Source organism: Accipiter gentilis, chromosome 10, assembly GCF_929443795.1.
Source record: "Accipiter gentilis chromosome 10, bAccGen1.1, whole genome shotgun sequence".
Classification (NCBI taxonomy): domain Eukaryota; kingdom Metazoa; phylum Chordata; class Aves; order Accipitriformes; family Accipitridae; genus Astur; species Astur gentilis.
The window spans coordinates 40,871,564-40,889,884 of record NC_064889.1 but is presented as its reverse complement, the minus strand read 5'-3'; the positions used below and the strand labels follow the sequence as shown (position 1 = coordinate 40,889,884).

At 48.4% G+C, this 18,321-nt stretch overlaps 3 protein-coding genes across 14 annotated transcripts in view; 1 reads left to right on the top strand and 2 right to left on the bottom strand.

The window, feature by feature from the left end:
• Positions 1 to 803: 803 nt before the first annotated feature.
• Positions 804 to 17,485, bottom strand: LRRC45 (leucine rich repeat containing 45). 6 transcript variants are annotated; one of them, XM_049813434.1, is made up of 17 exons: positions 17,408 to 17,485; positions 11,436 to 11,497; positions 10,562 to 10,632; positions 10,077 to 10,255; positions 9,218 to 9,346; positions 8,511 to 8,623; positions 7,899 to 7,957; positions 7,695 to 7,772; positions 6,590 to 6,725; positions 6,225 to 6,302; positions 5,941 to 6,052; positions 5,697 to 5,767; positions 4,706 to 4,798; positions 4,006 to 4,098; positions 2,882 to 3,055; positions 2,640 to 2,787; positions 804 to 2,228 (listed from the first exon to the last, which is right to left on the bottom strand). In XM_049813434.1, the coding sequence occupies exons 1-17, from the start codon at positions 17,424 to 17,426 to the stop codon at positions 2,032 to 2,034; spliced, it is 1,812 nt and encodes a 603-aa protein (XP_049669391.1). In that variant the 5' UTR covers positions 17,427 to 17,485; the 3' UTR covers positions 804 to 2,031. The 6 variants fall into 6 exon arrangements, with proteins under 6 accessions (XP_049669391.1, XP_049669390.1, XP_049669385.1 ...); XM_049813433.1 differs by lacking the exon at positions 17,408 to 17,485 and adding an exon at positions 15,019 to 16,242; XM_049813428.1 differs by lacking the exon at positions 17,408 to 17,485 and adding an exon at positions 12,211 to 12,430.
• On the top strand, positions 12,429 to 13,981 carry CENPX (centromere protein X). Its single transcript, XM_049813446.1, is given in 6 exon segments — positions 12,429 to 12,463; positions 12,465 to 12,543; positions 12,634 to 12,685; positions 12,760 to 12,813; positions 13,062 to 13,150; positions 13,275 to 13,981. Coding segments are annotated over 6 exon segments (324 nt in total). The 3' UTR covers positions 13,290 to 13,981.
• Positions 16,351 to 18,321, bottom strand: part of ASPSCR1 (ASPSCR1 tether for SLC2A4, UBX domain containing) — a 50,158-nt gene continuing 48,187 nt past the window's right edge. For all 7 annotated transcript variants that reach the window (XR_007507579.1, XM_049813442.1, XM_049813443.1 and 4 more), the window contains one exon: positions 16,351 to 17,490. Coding sequence is in view for 6 of the 7 variants with exons in the window: in XM_049813442.1 (XP_049669399.1) it covers positions 17,477 to 17,490 (14 nt within the window). In the remaining variant the exon portion in view is untranslated. The remainder of the gene's footprint in view (positions 17,491 to 18,321) is intronic.

Sequence of the window (18,321 nt, the reverse complement as noted above, 5' to 3'; positions counted from 1 at the left end):
GCGCCTCCCGCCGGCCCCGCTCCGCTCCCGCGCGGCCGCAGGCCGGGCTCGCCGCTCCGCGCGCTCCCGGGGGCCGCCCGTCTCCCCCCGCCGCGGGCGCCGGAGGCCCAGCCGGGGACGCGGGAGCCCCGCTGCGAGGGGCGCTGGCGGGGGAAGGCGGAGCGCACGTGCGGCGCCGCCCGGCCGCTCCGCAGGATCAGCCCCGTCCGGTAGCTCCCGCCGCACCCCACCCCCCACCCCCGGCGGTCGGAGCCCGCCGTGCCGAAAGGGCCAGTTCCTCGCACGCCGCGGGCGCAAGGATGAGGCTTTAAAACAAACCCGCGGGTTTCACCGTCATCCGCCCGGAGCTGCTGAGGAACGAAGAGGCAGCCGCGAAATCCTGCGTAAAGATGGCTTTTGGATTCCTCCACCTCTCCAAGTACTCCGCCAAGAACAGAGAGAACTCGTGTAGGGGTACTGTCTCAAAATTACAGGCTCTGCTTCCCCCTTACCTGCTGGTCTACAGAGCTGCCCAGCACCCACAGACTATCTAGCTCTCAACACAGGCCCTCTCCTCTTCTTGTGACTGGGGCACAGGTTCCCAGCTGCTTTGCTTTTACCTTACTTCAGAACCAAAAGCTGTAGGCATGCTTAAGCTTATCAAAAGCTGTAGGCATGCTTAGCTTATCCACCTACAACAGCCTTATAGCTCCAGGACGGACTCGCGGGATCTTCAGGAGAGTAACACAGCAGCTGGCACCTCCCTCCACGTCAGCCAAACATCCAGCTTGTCACTGTTATGTTACAGCAAAATGCAAAAACTCTTTATTAAAAAAGCAGAGCAAAACCCAGTAAAAATCATGAACACAAACCAACCAGTCCACGCAGAAAGTTTCATTTTCCAGTTGCCTCTTAAAACATGTACCGCAAGCTCATTTCTCCCACCACAGACTCACTAGAGAAACTATCAGGAGGCTCTCATACTGCTGCCTTGACAGATTTCTCCGATTCAGACCCGCACACCCCCTCCCTTTCTCCATGCCACAGGAGGACTTGTGTTGCCAGGGAAAGGAAGCACCTTCTCCCCTTTGTGCTCCGAGAAGCAACTCCCCAGTGGCGAGTCAGAAGCGTCGCTCCTTTCCAGGGTAAGGCCCAGAAAACAGCACTCAGCTCCAGGATCCCAAGAAGCCAGCAGGACAGTTTTGCCATTTGTCATACTAGAATGAAATCCTGTTACATTTTGGCCACAAGAACTCCAACCACCGGCTGCAGTTCACCGTGAGGAAGCACGGATGCTGACCCCAACATCCCACCCTCCGCTTTCGCAGCCAGTCAGTGTTGTAGAGGCTTGAACCATGGCCAAAGCCCAGCTGTCCAACAAGGATACGGACAGCCACTGCACAGCAGTCCCCCTCTGCACAGCTGTTTCTATATTTAATGAAGGTATATCTACTGCCCAGCACTACACCCAGAGCCACCCAGGAGCAGGGTAAAACAGCCAAAGTGAGCCCTGCCAGCCACTGCTTCCACCTGTAAGCACCGAGTATTAAAAGCAGAGGTGGGCAAGATCTGGTGTTTCCAGAAGCTTCAGGACCCCATGAGCAAAGTAAATGGCTCCCACCTACAGGGAACTGTAAACACTGCTGCCTGTCATTTATCAGGTTTCACTGTGAACAGCCCTGGCATCTAAACAAACATTTCAGAAGGACCGCTGCCCAGGGAACATACAACCCCTGGTAACAACAGGGTGTGCTGACAGACTGGTGCTGTCTAAAAAGGACACAGAAACTACTTCAAATGCTGCGCAGGGGAAGGGCTCCATGTCATGAACTCAGACCCATGAGCCTCTATCCCAGCCCTGGATGGTTGTCTCCTCCTCTCCTTTATGCAGTTGGTAGCAAGATTTCTGAAGAGCAAGAGCAATTTTCTGTGTTCACCAGCCTTCGTGTCACCCCACTCTGACAAAACCGTCCCAGTTAGGAAGAAGGGGCTGTACCTGAGTTGCTCACCCTCTTCCTGACCACAGGTATCTGGATTCTTTAAGCCACGCTCTCATTTCCTAGAACTGTAGGTTCCCAAGGGGGAGCCCTGCACATACGCCATGATGGCATTCTGCAAGAAACTTGCTCGCTGGGCCTCTTCTTCCCTCATCCTGGAGATGTCAGCCTCTTTCATTCTCAGCTTCTCCAGCAGCAGAGAGATTTCACCTTCTTTGTCCAGCAGTGCCTCGCGGTGATTACTTGATAGGGCTGTGAAAGAAGAGCAGCATTACTAAAGAAAATTATGGTGTCCCTAGAGTAAACGGGAACAACATGTTATAGGCACAGCCAAAGGCAATGGAAGCAGGATGATCAACAGGCACATGAGAGAAGCTTCATGAAACAATGTGAGAGGTTTCGCACAGACAAGATGTTACACTTCACTGTGCAGGAAATCTAAACATTTTGCTTGCTGTGCAGCTTTGGGTAGTTATCCGAGTCTTGGTCTCCATAAAACGAGGACAAGAATCCCTGCAAATACATCAGGATGGAGGATACAATTCGTAGTTGTATGCACAGGCAGGAAGCACCATTGTCACTACCTGTGAGCGTAGCTCAGTTCCAGACCTGCTGTAGGGTAACTCAGCATTACCACTTGACAAGCAGGAAAGGATCCATCACCTTTCAGCTGTCTCTCCAGGGCTGCAATCTTCTCTCTCAGCCCATCCTGTGCTGTGCGTTCAGCCTGCAGGTGTCCAATCTGCTCCTGTAATTCCACTTTCACTTTATTCACCTCTGTCACTTTCTCCTCTTCCTTACTGTTCAGGTCCTGACACACAAAGACAAATCCATGAATAACCAAACCACTTCAGCAACTTATATGGTCACCACAGGGGCAGAATCTCTACTCCACTCCAAATTACCTGCTGAAGTTCCTCTAGCCGCCTTCTGAGTCCATCAGCATGCAGGCTCAACTGATTGACTTTGGCTTGGGTCTCAGCAACCATTTGTTTTTGCTTAAGGTAGCAGTTCTGAGCTTCATCCCGTGACTCAGTCATCAGCCGCAGCTTCTCTTCTAGGTGTTCTAGTCGTTGCTGCTGTAAGACGAAAAGGAAAATGAAAATACATCAGTCCCATTCCATTCCTGTGACGGGATTCTCCCCTTTCTGTTCCCAACACAGTGAACCCTTGGTTGAGTCAACTGGCGCTGAAGAACAAACACAGGACTTAACCATAATAGATACGGCACTTCTCCCTTGCATTCAGCAATGAATCCAAGCTGCTTTCTGTCACCAGGGAAAACATTCTGCTGGAGACGCTACAACATCCAGCTCACTCACTGAGAAACAGAGGCATGTCCTTGGTAGAAGCACCAATGCCACCGCCAGTGTTTACAATTAATGGTCTATCTTCACTTCCTCCATATCCCAAATGGCTCTAAAACACTGCTATATGCAGCTAAGCAACTGCTGTGTCCCATCGCAGACACACATGGCAGCTTTTATATGTTTGTAACTCAGTAAAGCATTTTGTTTTGTGATGTTACATATAAGTAAACTTTTTAATAGTTTCGGTGTATTTTCCTCATCCCTTGTTCTCTTTCACAGGGTGTTGACTTCATTCCCATTTTCACAAAGTTCAATTCTACAGTGACTGTTCTTTATCCAGCAGCAGTAGCTACCTGCAGAAATTCCTCTGAGTCCAAAGAAACAGGAGCAGCCCATGAAAGCAGCTGCTATACAGAAGGATCGACATCTGGCTGTTAGCTTCAAAAGTTGGCAACTTAAAGGAAGTCTGCTGTGACAACATCTACATCAATTCTGTTCCTACTGGAAAGCACAGAGCAGGTGGGGATAGCGGTTACATTCTGGAGACGATTCAAAGCAGATTTTTCAAGACTCCTTCCTCAGAAATCACACTCTCTGCAGGCCAATGAAGCCCAGAGCGGGGAGTTACTCAGCAGTCCCCCAAGACAAAAGCAGAGGCTAGGCAGCCAAATCAACTCCTTCCCACAGAGGCAGGGCCCACAGACAGGTCTTGTCCTTACCTCCTCCAACCGTGCCTGATTCCGGACTTTTATTAACTCCTCCTCTGCCTGGCCTCGCTCAGTGAGTGCAGCTGCTTTGACTTGGCTCAGCTCCTGCCACAGAAACATAAAAGATCATTCCAGATAGAGAAGCTGCATCACTGCAACACTGACCAGAAAACATTAGTAGCTTCCAGTCGCAGGCTACAGTGTGACACAGCTGTCTCTCTCACTCAGGGGCAGGGAAAACAAACCCAGATTACATATACCTTTTCTCACCCTGCGATTGCCATCTAAATTCAATGAGAATTTCAGTTATATGAGGGCAAGTAATGGGTGAAGCTTTCCAAAGACAGGGGAATAGGAGAGGGCAGCACTGGATCTAGCTAGGGGAACAGATAATGAGAAATATGGTACACTACTTGGGACCACATGGGAAACCTGTGAAGTCAAATCCTGGTAAGCATCTAACCACATTCAATGGAAATCTTTATTTTTGTTCATTCAGAATCTACCACTTTCTCCTTGGAACCTTATCCTTCCTTAGCCCAAAGCAGTAAAAATAATTTTAGCTAGTAAACTGCTGTTTTCTGTTCCTCCCTACAGCACATGACAATCTTTACATAGGTCAGCAATGGAAGACTCCACAAAGCTCCCCTGGCAGACTCCTCCTGCCGCCGCTACCTGAGCACTCCAACGTGCCTGGAGCATCCTTTCTCACCTCCTCCAGAGCTATCCTGATGGCCTCCAGCCTCTGGATCCTGTCCTGCATGGAACGTTCACTGGCCTCAATGTGCTGTGTCATATGATCCACCTGCAAAGCAGCAGAAAACATTTAAGCAAGTGCCAGAAAACCACTCCTACCTCCAGGCATAGCAGCATGGCCATTCGGCATGAGAAAGAGCATCCTCTCATTGACCCACCTACCACCAAAGAAAAACTCTTACCTCCCTCAGAGCTCCACTAAGAAACCGTAATATAGATAGAACCTGCCCTCTAGAAACTGGGAACTTTAGACAGAGATCCCTTCCAGGCCAAGACGAAAGACAGAGTCTGAGCTCTCAACTTCAAGAAGTATGAAACATTACAGATTCATTTTCTAGTTGTAACGTGGCTAAAATTTTCCTGGCCTGTGTCTTTTCTTACAAGATTTCAAAATCTTCAGAGAAATCTAGTGGTATAATTTTATTTTTGAGAGATTTCACACCTCAATAAACACTCCAAAGAAAGTTGATCACAGCCTCTTGTTCTGTCCACACTCAGACAGAATCCCCCTGAAACATACAAAGAAGGAACTAGCAAGGTAAGCCCCATTAAAGGATTGGTTGTGTACAGCATGTATGTCCTGATTTCCTCCACTAATGCATCTTTACTTCAGTGAGCATGACAAGACGGATTATTCATAATTTTCTCTATGCATAACAAGACCGACACAGGGGCCAGCCTCCAAGCCTCTTTTGAAGAATCACATACCACTCTGGTCCATACTCTTGCAAGCTATAAAATCTTACTATCTGGTAGAATGTCTTGTGATCTCTTCAGCTAGGCTTTGCTTGTAGAAATGCCCTATTATTTCCACAGTAAGTTGTGAGTTCACTAATTTTTAAACTTGTTTAAGAGCAGCTGACAGCAAACAATGACCTGCAGTGGTGCCTGTATGTCAGGACCAAAGAGAGGCTAACCTCAGGATGCTGCAGAATCCCCATTCTTACCTCTTTTACCCGAAGGGATTCCATGTCTTCAAGACTTTGTTTAAATCTTCTCTTCTCCATTTCCAGGCGTTCTGCAGATTAAAAGCAGGCATATCACAATTATGGTATTCCTGCTACGCAGGCTGTATTTATACTCTATCACAAACTCTTCCACCCTTTCTCCTTGGCTGCCTTGCACCGTTGACTCATGGGCAGTAATCCCAACCCATAGGTGTCCATGAGCTGTTTCTTCTCTGCCACTCACCCTCAGCCTGCACGGCCCGCAGCTTCAGCTCTGCCGTTGTGTTGGTCAAGTCTTGCTTTACCTGGAATAGCTGATCCTGCTGAACTTTGCACTTCTTCTCCAACTCATCCACCTACAAGGAAATTACCACCACAATGAATTTTCTTTTCCTATTAGCAGAGGAAATTGGCCGTACAGAACAATCAGCAGAGACGCAAACAAGGATCAAAGTAGAGGACATATATACAGAGCAGAAGTGAACAATGTCCAAGTCACACTTCTCAACCTTGGACTTGCTTTCCTACCTGGTTTCTTAGAAGCAGATTTTTCTCACTGGCAGCAGACAAGTCATGCAGAAGCCTCCCTTCCCGATCAGCACCTTCCTGCAAACAGAATAAAAATTAAGAACCTGTACTCACCTTAGTTCTTGCACTGCCATCCTACTCCAACCAACATCACACCCAACTAACATCCAACTTACCTCATAAACACCATGGCTCCTCTCCACACCTAGCACTTGCCTAATTTGCACAAGAATTTTTGTCCAGGCAGCTGTGGGTAATCCACTAAAAATCATGCTTCCCTATCCTATCCAGCATCCCCCAAATGTACACAAACCACGTATGACCTAGAACCCTGCTCTCAAACCTTACCAGGACTTCCAGCTCACCTGCTTTTGCTGCTGGAGCTCCGTAAAGTGGCGCTCAGCCATGCTGGTTTGTTCCTGTCTTGCGGCATTCAGTAGCTCTCCCAAATTGTGCACCTTCTGCTCAGACAGAGCCAGTGCAGCTTCAGTCATCTGCAGCCTATACAGAGAAACACTTTCCAGAGTCCTTTCTAAGGGAGACGCTTCCAGTGAGCTCTCTATGCCACCTGGTACAAGACGTTAACACGTATTTGGCAGTGGATGATGTCAGGCTAGCTAAATGAGGCATTTTTTGCCCCTGGGAAAAGGACACTGCTTATTTCTGTGCCGAACAGCCCCTGCAAACACTGAGTAACCTGGGACTTCTCAGAGCCTGGTGTTCTGGTACCCCATTGCATTTTCCCTGTGCTGTCTTCCATGAACTGTTTTCCCTGCCTGGACCCCTCCAGGATTCGCCCACTCTCACAGGAGAACAAAGCTGGCTATTTTATACCACTGCAAGGTTGTATAAAATTAGGCATAGAATTTTCAACACAGGCAGCAGAAGTGATTTGCTTACTCTGCACACAAGGGACATGTCCACGCTGAGGCACCGCATAGTGACACTACCTCTACCTGACCGAATTGAATGAGCCAGGCCCATCAGTGTTTGAAGTCTAACTACTGTCACGTGCATATGGCTCTACACAATCTAACACTACTTTTGGGCAGCGCCACCTCGTTGTTCCTAAGCATACAATCTTGCTGGTCATGTTCCTCCATATCTGCAGTGGTTCTCAGAGTCTACTGCCAACTGTCAGGGGAAGCAGGTACAGACTCTTGCCAGGCTATAAACTGTGCAAGGAACATGCCCCCATCCCAACCCCACAATCCTTTTGTTCCTTTTTCACCCTCTGTAATTCACTTGCTCTTACACCAATGCACCGCAATTTTACTTAAAAGCAGGCTAAATATCTAGCGTGGCAAACCCAAAGTCCTGAGCTGACCATAATTTCTGGATATTGCTGCAGAACTAAGCAAAATAGTAAGCCAGCCACTCTACAAGATTATCCCCCTTCTTAACAGCTCTACTCAGCACTGCCTATGCAACACAGAAGAGTGGGAAGGCTAAGGTTTTCTTCCTTCATACTTGGCTTTCAGCGAATTCATAATAGAGTGCTGCTCATCCAACGCTTCCTGCAGCTGGCTGACTCGTGCTGCAGACATCCTGTATTTGGGGAGGAGGAAGAAAAAAGAAAAAAAAAAAAAAAGGGGGTGGGTAATTACTCCCAGGAAATGGAGCGGACCCAATTCTGCTATCAAAGAGCAGAAAGCACTCAGAAATTAAACTTACCTGCCATTCCTGGCTATTTCTTCTCTCTGCTTGTCTATAGTTTCCATCAAATCCAAGAACTGTGAACAAAGCAAACATCAGTAAGAAAATGAACTGCATCAGCCTGAAGCATTTACATTTCTCATCTTTCTCTTCCTAGTGACAGCTGAAGACAGGATGAGCCACTCTATTGAAAGCAAACAAACCAGAGGTTTCACAGGTTCATCAGCACATCTGACTGAGGCCATCAGCTACAGGGACTCTGCACCATTAGATGTCAGAAGGAAAACAGACTCATATTTCTAGGTTTTTACCATTTGGAAAGTATCAAACCAGTTGCAAAAGAAGAACCAAAAGCAGAGATATGGGTGAAAAAGTCACCAAAACTCCTCCAGAATCCAGAGTCAGCAGGGCACGTGTCCGTACCCATACTGTCATGGATTTGATTCCTGGGCAACGTAGCTCAGAGGAAGGACTCAATTTACTAAACCATGCTGTGTGCCCACCCATAAAGATGCACATGAAACTTCAGATGCAAAATAATCCTGTCACTGAGTGTTTCATGAGGACACTGAGGGAAAGCATAGGATTCCACCTGCCCCATTTGAAAGGCCAACACATAAAATTGCTGACCTGCTTGGTCTTCTCATCTTTCAGACTCAAAACCTCCTTGCTGAGTATGTACGCTCGGTTCTGGGTCTCACTTAGGATAGTCTGACGGTCCTGGTTGTGATCCATGGCTTGTTCTGATGCAGAGAGAGCGGAAGAGCATGCACATGTTTCTAAAGCAACAGAATAGCAAGCACTGCTGGAAGAGACAGCACTCAGGATGGCACCTGGCTATCAGAAGCACCAGGACAGTAGCCCTTCTCAGGCTGGCCCATACAGAGAGATTGCTTTCAAACTTATAGACTCAAGGTGAGGCAGAATTGAAGAAAGCAGTGTATATGGGGTAATCAACACCCCACCCACAGGAGAACCATTCAACTCCACTGTGGGTAGGACAATGACAAAGAACATGCTGCATTAGCCATATCCAAACTTGGCTACTCAGAGGCAAACTAGAGTCCCAAGTTCTCCCACATTCACATGGTACAGTAATCTCTAATTCAATCCAAATTTATTTTTTTTCCCTCTTGCTGGTAAAAGTGACACCTCCAAGCTGACCAGCCCTCATTAAAGGACAAGAGAAAGCAATGTAGGGCACCGTGTAGATGCTGTTGAGAAAAGCAGGGGAAAAGAGATAGCTCTCTTCTGGAGCAGCAAGTGCCCTATACCCCTCAAGTTCTGAAATGGGAACGGAGTTACTGATTCTTTCCTGTGCAACAAGTAATACTTACCCACAGCTTTCAGGATGTCACTAGGAACGTTGTTCCCAGCCAGCTCCAGCCTCTTCAGGGTCTTGTTGCTGTGCAGGCAGTTCAGCAAAGCTCTGCCACCCAGAAGCCCAATATTATTCCAACGTAAATCTACACAGAAAGCAAACTTTCACCCTGGTAGTCACACATCTGCTGAAAAACACAGGGCTCAAGAGAAACCACGCTCCTTACACATCTACAAGCATGGCTAACTAATCCCAGATAATCTCAGAACAAACACAGGTAAATAGTCTCCCTTTTCAAGATGAATGAGAGGGAGGGAAAATGACAGACAAAGCAGGGTAGGCAAGGATGAATCTTGAGTGATAAAAGTGCAGGAAGCCATTACAGTTCAAAAGGTACCCAAGTCTGCCCCTCATGTTTTCATCTCAGGAGCCTTCCTTCCACAACCACAGTCTGTGGATGAGCAAGAACTGACATCAAGAGCCATGTTTTCCTGAAGGAAATTCTGGCAAAATTCCTTAATGAGGACAAAGCAAGTGTGGAGTAAGCCTTGAGTCTGGCATGAGGCATGCCAACAGCATCCATAAATGGGAACGAACCCACTCCCTCCTCCACTAAGAACTGTCCTGCTCCAAGCACACAATCTTCACCTGCAGGTTTGTTCCAGAGGTTCCAATTACAGTTCCCACTCTCCAAAGGCCACAGGGCTGCAACCTCGGCTCCCTGCACAAAGCCTGCAAAGCACTCCAGACTGAGAGGAACTGGGAATGACACTGACCAGTTGGCAGAGATCAGGACAGGCTGCAACAAACCTGAAGGTATATGTGTGTGTGTCCCATGCATATATGCAGGTAGCCAAAGAACTAGTCAATCTTACCCAGCTCCTGAAGGCTGGCATTTTGTTTCAGTGCCACGGCCAGCTCTCCAGCCCCTTGATGGTTGATCTGGTTATTGCGCAGATCTAGCCGCTGGAGAAAGTTGTTTGCTCCCAGTCCTTGGCAAAAAAAGGAGAAGCCCTCCTCCCACATGCCAAGGCTGTTCCATTCCAAGATTAGTCTAGGGAAAAATCAGACAGGATTGGGATTCATGGAGTAAACGGACAGTTGCAAGAGCTTAAATGATACTTGGATCACGGTACCCATCCAAACACCCAGCTTCGCTAATAGACTCAGTTTCAGAGAGCAGGATGCTGCAAGGACCCTGCATCCTCTAAAAGAGCACCTCCAGTTCTCACTCCTTCATCTGTCCCATCCCTCACAAGAAACTGCACCACTTGACATTCCTCCTACCCCTCAACCCTTTTCTAACGTTGTGCTCCATCTGGTAGGAATAACAGAGAGAGAGGTAGATACAATTTTTTACCTCCTGATGGATTTGTTCTGCCTAAGAAGTTTTCCCAAAGCCTCAGCTCCCACGGTTCGCAGGTTATTTCCCTGAAACAAAAGTCCCAGGTGATCAGTAGGCTACGCCCTGTCCCAATCCAGCTATCCCATCAAACACCACCAGGTGCATCCCAGTTGCAATGCCAATTTCAGTCTGTCAGAAATGGTCTGAGTAACGTGGTCTGTCAGTAGTGGACTGAGCTCACAAAAATGACAGGATAGCACAGGATCAGCATGGCCCACGATGGGATGGAAAATGCCGACTCTAGATAAGCAGAACCATTTCAACACACTTTTCATTAAAAAGGGCTTGGTCAGCATCAGCACAGATGAGAAAGAAAGGTGTGATGCAGTTTAGGTCTGTAGATTCAAGGGAATAGCTATGTGCCAGAGGAATACAGACAGAAAGTCACCTCACAGTAGAGTGATCATCGCATCTGAAAGTGGGTGCTTAGTTCCAAGCCCCAGGACAGCTGAAAGACACTGGCAAGCTAGATAAACTCTATAGAATTGCAAGTCAAACAACTAGTAACTCACCTGAGTAATACAGAAACCCAAAGAAAAGCCTACATATGCCTCATCTGACCAAACAGCAACTGACAAAAGATATACAGCAACTACTTCCTATCAAAACAGAGTAACTGGATAAAAACGGACAAAGATGAGCTGCAAAGTAACTTTGGAAAGTCATGACATGGAGTTAAAGAGGCAAGGACCGAGTTACTTGAGAACACGAACTTTACAACAGTACACGTCTTGTAGAACAATCCTGCACCAGTCTATTTCTGACTCTGATTAAGCTTGTACTCCTATTTCCTTCCCCACCTCTTTATCTTAATTTTATTCAGACTCACCTTCAAATCCAAAGACTTGACTGTGGTGTTGGAGCAAAGACCATGCAACAGAAGTTTTACCCCTAAGTAGAGAAAACAAAAAGACAGTCGTTTATTTCATATATGTAACCCGCTGCCCGAGGTGGAAGAGAAAGCATCCTTTCAAACAGCCAGCTCAGAAGACGTGCCTATGATAAAACATAGGACTGATAAACAGCCACTGCTGCTGGAAAGCATGAGTCTGAACTTTCAGGGCAGAAAATTTTTTACGTATTCTGAGAGAAAGAAGCGCCTGGGTAGAGAATCACCCGTCACCCTATGTACCCTCCTAACGCAGCTACGAACATAGCCCCTGTCCAGGTAGGCCAGGCAGACAAGACGCTGGCTGGCTTAGCCCCTGCTCACGCAGTAGCGACCGAGCAGAGACTCACCCTACCGCCTACACAATCCCCATGCAACGCTCGCTAGATTTAACGATCCAGCCATTAGGCGATCACCTGAATCCTCCTCTACCAGCAGCCGCCACCAGCCCCGTCTGTTCAAGGCCAACCGCAGCGGACCTGCTCCCGAAGACGCAGGGAAAAACCCCTCCGGCAGCCAAGGGCTTCGCGGCCGGCTTCGAACCACGCCGCCACCGCCCCGCCCCAGGCCAGGCAAGCTCATCTGCCGACGCACGCCTGTCTTCTCCTCCAGACGGCGACCCCAGACCCACCGCCGCGCCCCCCGCTACCACCGCTCAAAGGCCCGCGGGCCACCGGCGGGCCTCGGCCCGGGCCGCCTCGGGCCCCGCGCCCACCTTCCTCGCTCAGGCCGCAGTCGCCGAGCGCCAGCTCGGCGAAGGGCGCCGCGCCGGGCAGCAGCCGGCCCAGCGCGCCGCATGTCTCCAGCGAGAGGCTCTGCGCCGCCAGGTCCAGGCGGCCGCGGCCCGGCGCCCCGCCGAGCTCCCGCAGCCGCCGCAGCACGGCCTCCTGCGGCGCCGCGCACAGCCGCGCGTAGGCCCGCCGGAACTCCTCCATGGCCGCGGCCGCTGACGCCCCGCCCCCGCGCGGCGCGCTTCCGGGAGGCGGGGGGAGCGGCAGCGCGCGGCGCCATGGAGGAGCGGGACGGCCGCGCCGCCGGCTTCAGGAAGGTGCGGCGGGCCCGGGGGGTCGGGGGGTCGGCCCCGGGGCTGCGCCCCCGCCCCGCCCAGCCCCGCTCATCTGCTCTCCTCTCCGCGCAGGAGACCGTGGACCGGCTGCTCCGCCTCCACTTCCGGGACGGGAGGACCCGAGGTACCGGGGCGGCGGCGGCGGGCGGGCCCGGGCGGGGCGGGCCCCCGCCTTCTGTAAGCGCTTTGTCGTTGCAGTTAACGGCGACGCGCAGCTGCTGATGGCGGAGATGCTGAACGTCTTCGTGCGAGGTGAGCGCGCCGCACCTCCTCCCGCTGCCGGGCCCGGGGGCAGCCCGACCAGGCTCGAGGGCATCCCCCGCCCCCCCCAGCCGCGCCTCACGGCGGAGCGAGCAGCCGCGCCGCGGCCCCCGATCCCGCTCCCCGCGCCCTGACGCAGCCGGCGGCCGGCCTCCTCCGGGGAGCGGAGCGGGGCCGGCTCCCGGAGAACCAGCCCCCGAGCCCGCTCTAACGCCTCTGGCCTTGCGCTTGCGCTGCAGAAGCGGCGGCACGGGCGGCGCGGCAGGCTCAGGCGGAGGACCTGGAGAAGGTGGATCTTGAGCAGGTGGAGAAGGTGCTGCCGCAGCTGGTGCGTAACCGCGCTTGAACAGGATAAGGATGGGGGGGCTGGAGCAGCGCAGTCCTCGTCCTTGGGGGAGACGGTGCAGGGCCCCAGCAGCTCTGCTGACCGGCTTGCTGCTCTCTCCTTGCAGCTTCTCGATTTCTAGAGGCCTCATGAAGCAGACGCAGCCCGCCAGCAGAAGACCCTGACCTGACAGTGAACAGCAGACTCGCCCTCAGAGCCTAGCTCTAGGAAGAAGAGTCTCAACTTTTTCTTTCTCTGCCATTTTGCTTCTGTTTCCCGTCTGCTTTACCGAGCACAAGTAAGCCCTAGGCAACGATGCTGTCAGATGCTATTTTTGAAAAGAGGCTGCCACACGCTTGTTTTGGTCGGCTAAGTGTGTAGCTGGTTTCCATCTTGCCACCTTACTCCTTTAACAGTAGCCTGTACTTCACAGCACAGTAAGATGCTGTTGCTTTCCCAGCTAATGGGAGAAACAGGTGCCGCTTCAGAGATGCATGGAAAGACTTAATGGCTGGAAATGTCGTCCAAACTTCAGTCTCTCATCGCCTCAGCGGGCAGCTGTGGCAGAAACTTTAGGTCCAGCTCCAAGCCTGTCTAATGAATAGGTCGTTAACAGGAGCTCAGTTGCAGGCTCTTGCCAAAAGCAGGTAACTGATCTTTATTTTATAAATAAACAGTGTCTGTCCCTCACTACCTTCCAGTATTTCTTCAGGGCTGTGACATCAAAGAATGCTTGGAACCTTTTAACCATTTGATATTCTCCTCAGAAGCTGCTTCCCCTCTGCTATAAATTTGTTCTCACAAAGAAACATCAATAAATTAAAACCGAGTCTCCCTCCCTTGTGTAGGCTCTTTGCTGCAATTAATCATCGAAAGTCAAGTTGCTTCAAAGACTTGCAGAGTTTCCCCCTCACCCGCCCTCTTTGCTAAATCTTTGTAGGACGAAAGGAAAAAGGACAGAATAACAAACAGCATGTGTGAAAATCCCACATCATGGGACAGCCTGGCCCCTCAGCCAGCAGGGGGGCCGGGGGGGGGGGGGCGGGGGGAAGCTGTGAAATAAGAAACCTTACACATGTAGGCAGGACCCACACAACTGAACTGGCTTTGTTGGGGAAACATATAGCCGGCTGCATGAAAAGCAGCTGACACCAGTGTGTCTTAAGGATTGCACACCCTCTGTTGTTGGCTACCTGTAGTCTTTATGGTTAGTAATAGCAAGTGATTTTTTTCCCATTGACAGCTGTAGCAGGCAGAAGCTCAGTAGGTTACTGCACACTTTCAGCCAAGAGCTATCAAGGTCATCACTCAGGATGCCAGCCACTTGGAAACTTCAGCTAAAACCACAATTTAATACACATTCTTTCTGATGACAGCACCAGCTTAAGCAGTGCCCCATCCCTCTGCACTGCAGCCTCTTTGCCAAGACAACTGTTTGTGCAGCTGTACAACAAAACCAATGAAGGAACTGACCTAGTTCAGCCTTCAGCCCTGCAACCATATGGTAAAAAAAGGCAATAGCAAAAAAAAAAAAAAAAAAAAAAAGGCAAGTAATACAACCTCTGAATGCCCCAAAACCCCAGGGATGAGTTCAGCTACTATAGCAGAAGTGATATTGGAACAAATCCAGCTCATCAGGTATCTGCATGTATTGTTCTGTGGCAGGGTAGGAATCCTTGTAGCAACTCCTTTAGTGAAGAGCCTGCAGTTTTAAATACTGGAGCATCTTGTCCCTCTTGAAGAATTCACTCCTACCTTCTTGCCTTTTCTAGATTTCAAATCCTCATCTCTCCCCATTCTGACTCCTACTGACACACAAATGTCTCAAAGCTGCTGTCCTAAAGAGACTTGAGTTCACTTCCCTGACATACCTGGTCCATACACAAACATTCTTGACTGAAGAGGATCGCCGATGTAAATGTTAGTAGTAAAGCAGTATTTTAATAGCAGCAGCTGCTAAAACTAACTCTTCTTTGCATAGGGAAAGGGGAATAAGACCTCTGGTCTAGCTGTTGGAAGTACCAATTTTTCATTCTCCTGAAAGAGAAGTAGATTAAATTGGGTTTGATGCATAGCTGAGTTACACAAGGGACAAGCATGGGCAGAACTGACTGAGATAATGCACACAGTTAGCAATATGAAGTCTCCTACTCCTCACCCCTGTACTTAACCCAAGAACCTGCCCCAGTAATAATGATGTTGCAGCTTGTGTCCCTAAACTTTTCATTCTGTTTTCCTATATCATCAGGTACTTGCAGGTAATAGTTGTGGTGCCAGCTCTTTGTCAAAACTGGTGGAATCAAAATAGCTAAGCAAATCAGTACCATTTGATGTTGCCTGTGCTCTTCAAAAAAGAGAAGTAGCACATCTGAAAGCACACTACAACTTCCTACCAACCAGACTGCTTCTGTTTATTCTAACCCTGTGAATCAAAAACACCAGCACAGGTATATCATCACCTATCATTAACTATGGTTATTAGTTGCCCCCAATATATCCTGCATAAATTCAGCAAAGCACCTCTAGCTACAGTCTACCTCTCTGCGAAATGAATAAGCCTGACATAGCACCTGAACCAAGATACAGTCAGTCCTATGGAGTGTAGGCTCAGTCCACACTTAATCCACTAAAGTAATAAAATTTAAACATTATTTTAGTATTTTTTGTTTTGCTGTAGTATGTCTTTTATAGCCTGTCAAGCACCAGAAGGGCTTACTTTCCACAGTAAGGCTTTAGAGCAGCAGCTGTACATAGTGCCCTTGCATTCCCCACTGCCAGCGGCCGCACACATTCCCTGTTTATGTTTGGGTGTCATGTAAGAAATCAATCAACATTTTTGCTAAAGCATTCTGCTCCCTCCACTTTTGAGTCTCCTTCTTCCTCTTCCACCTTTCTTTCATGCCTCCCCTCCCTCTGAGCTTCTTCAAAGCATCTGGGAGCATTTGGAAGTAATTAGACCTGAAGGGAAATGTTGGCCAGCCTGGGAGACAATGACAAGTGCCAGGAACCCTGGGTGCCCTTTCTAGCCACTTTGAAGTTCATTCAGATGGTACAAAGCTCCGTTTTGCTTTGTTGAAAAAAAATGGGAGGAAGGGAATGAGGCATGACAGGCCCATTGAAAAGGGAGCAGGTTCCTGTGAACTGACAGAGAAACTGAGTACTGGGGGAAGAAACATATTATCAAAGAGACCGACAAAAAGGCCTCCTATGGCCACTCTGCTTTATTACATCTACTAATTGTGCAGATGCACATGTAGTTCAGGGAACAATTGTCTATACAGGGAAAATGGAAAACATGTTATTACCGTAACACAGAACCCCAGCTGTCCAATATGAATCACTGATCCATGGAGAAGACTTCAAATAGAATACAGCACCATGGCTACTGTGGCACTGTAGAGTTCATCTCCAATACAAGCACAATTCTAACCAACAACGTTAATTCCTGTACAACTTCTGCAGGAGGCAAAGATCTGGACTAGTGCTTCCCTCTGTGCACAAACTGCACTGCAGAGAACGGCTACTCTGCTGTGGAAATATTCGGACCATAGCAGTCCACAGATTGAAGGTCATGTGAAGAGACCCTGTTACTGGAATTTTTTTTTTCCTCACTGTAACTGTAATTACTGATGTTAATTATACGTAGTGAAAATAAAACAGAGCTTGGGGCAGAAACAAACTCCACATGCATTCCATTAACAGATACCTGTGTTCTTTGTTAACAAGATTCTGGCAACTGAAAATAATACAAGTGCAGCAGACCAAGAGGTTCACAGGAAAAGCCTATTTGAACAGTTTTAAGTGACCTAAGTGCTTCCTCTTCACTCATTTTCCAGCCATCTATGCCCAGAATTAGCAGCAGCACTAACCTCAGCCAGCAAGAAGCAGAGCAGTCTTGTTTGAGGCAGCATTTAACTATAGGTAAAACTGAATTGAATTGTATCTTGCTGCTAGAATTCAGGCAGCTAGGCTCAAGTTATCTCTGAAGGTAGAACTGGAAAGATTTGAATTTAAAAATATGGATAGAAAAAAAGTCCTTTGCAGAAAGTATATAGGTATTATTTCCCCCTTACTATTCATATTATTTGCATGCAAGAAACCTTATGTTTAACCTCTAACCTTGCTTCTGTAGTCACAAAGACCACAAACAGGCCTTTCACTCCTCCAAAAGGTGAAACTGGCATCTGAAACAGCCATTTTCTATTTATAACTAATGTTCATACAGATTAGATCTCTCCATGGCCACCAACAATTTCTTACACATTCTGAATAAGTTCATCAGTAAAGGGGCACAGCTGACTGCTCACTGATCCAGCAGCCCAGAATGTTTCATCTCTTCCCACCTACAAAATAAACATAAGAGTATTAGAACACTTGACCACGTAATTTTCACTGTATTGTTTCTCAATAACATGATCTGGTTACTTAGGGTTCTACACACTGCTGTGCTCAGGCAACAGCTGTGCAGCACATAGGAGCACATCTGAGGGAGATGGAATGGTGAATACATCATAAATTTTGGAGTGGGGAACTTCATCCTACATGTTATTAACATGCATGTTAGAGCATGTTATTAACCCTTCATACCAGCTGTTAATGGGTAACCTGCACAGGTAGGTGAGATGTTATTTTGTACTTTTATCCAGATAATCTTTACTTGGGAAAGTAAGTTCCACTCTTAAGTGGAATGGTTCAAGCATACTGGAAACAGGCCACAGTAAGATACTGTTTCCCACATGATCTGCATCAGTATCCCAGTACCAGTCTAAAACAGACCAGCCACAGCAGGGGAACACACCAACCCAGTGTTGGCAGCCTTCCAGCAATCATTTTGCACCTTATGCTACACTTGCTGGAGCTGATGGCCCCACAGTATCTTCCAGAAACAAATACTAAAATTCTCATTCAGGAAGTTAACATTTAGCAATACTAGCCAGGGAATTCCATATAATTCTTCCCAGTTTTATTGCTATTAATGGTGTTGATTTAATGTCTTTTTTTTTTTTATCCCCCTCCTCTTCTCTTTGCCACTGCATCAAAAAGTGAATATTGCCAATTATTTAATTCAGGAATCCTTCTTCTAGTTACTTCATATTTTGTATAAATTCTCACATAAAACCATACATACGCTATTAGTTCTGGGACTAAAAACAAGGTTGCAGTTTTCTGATCAG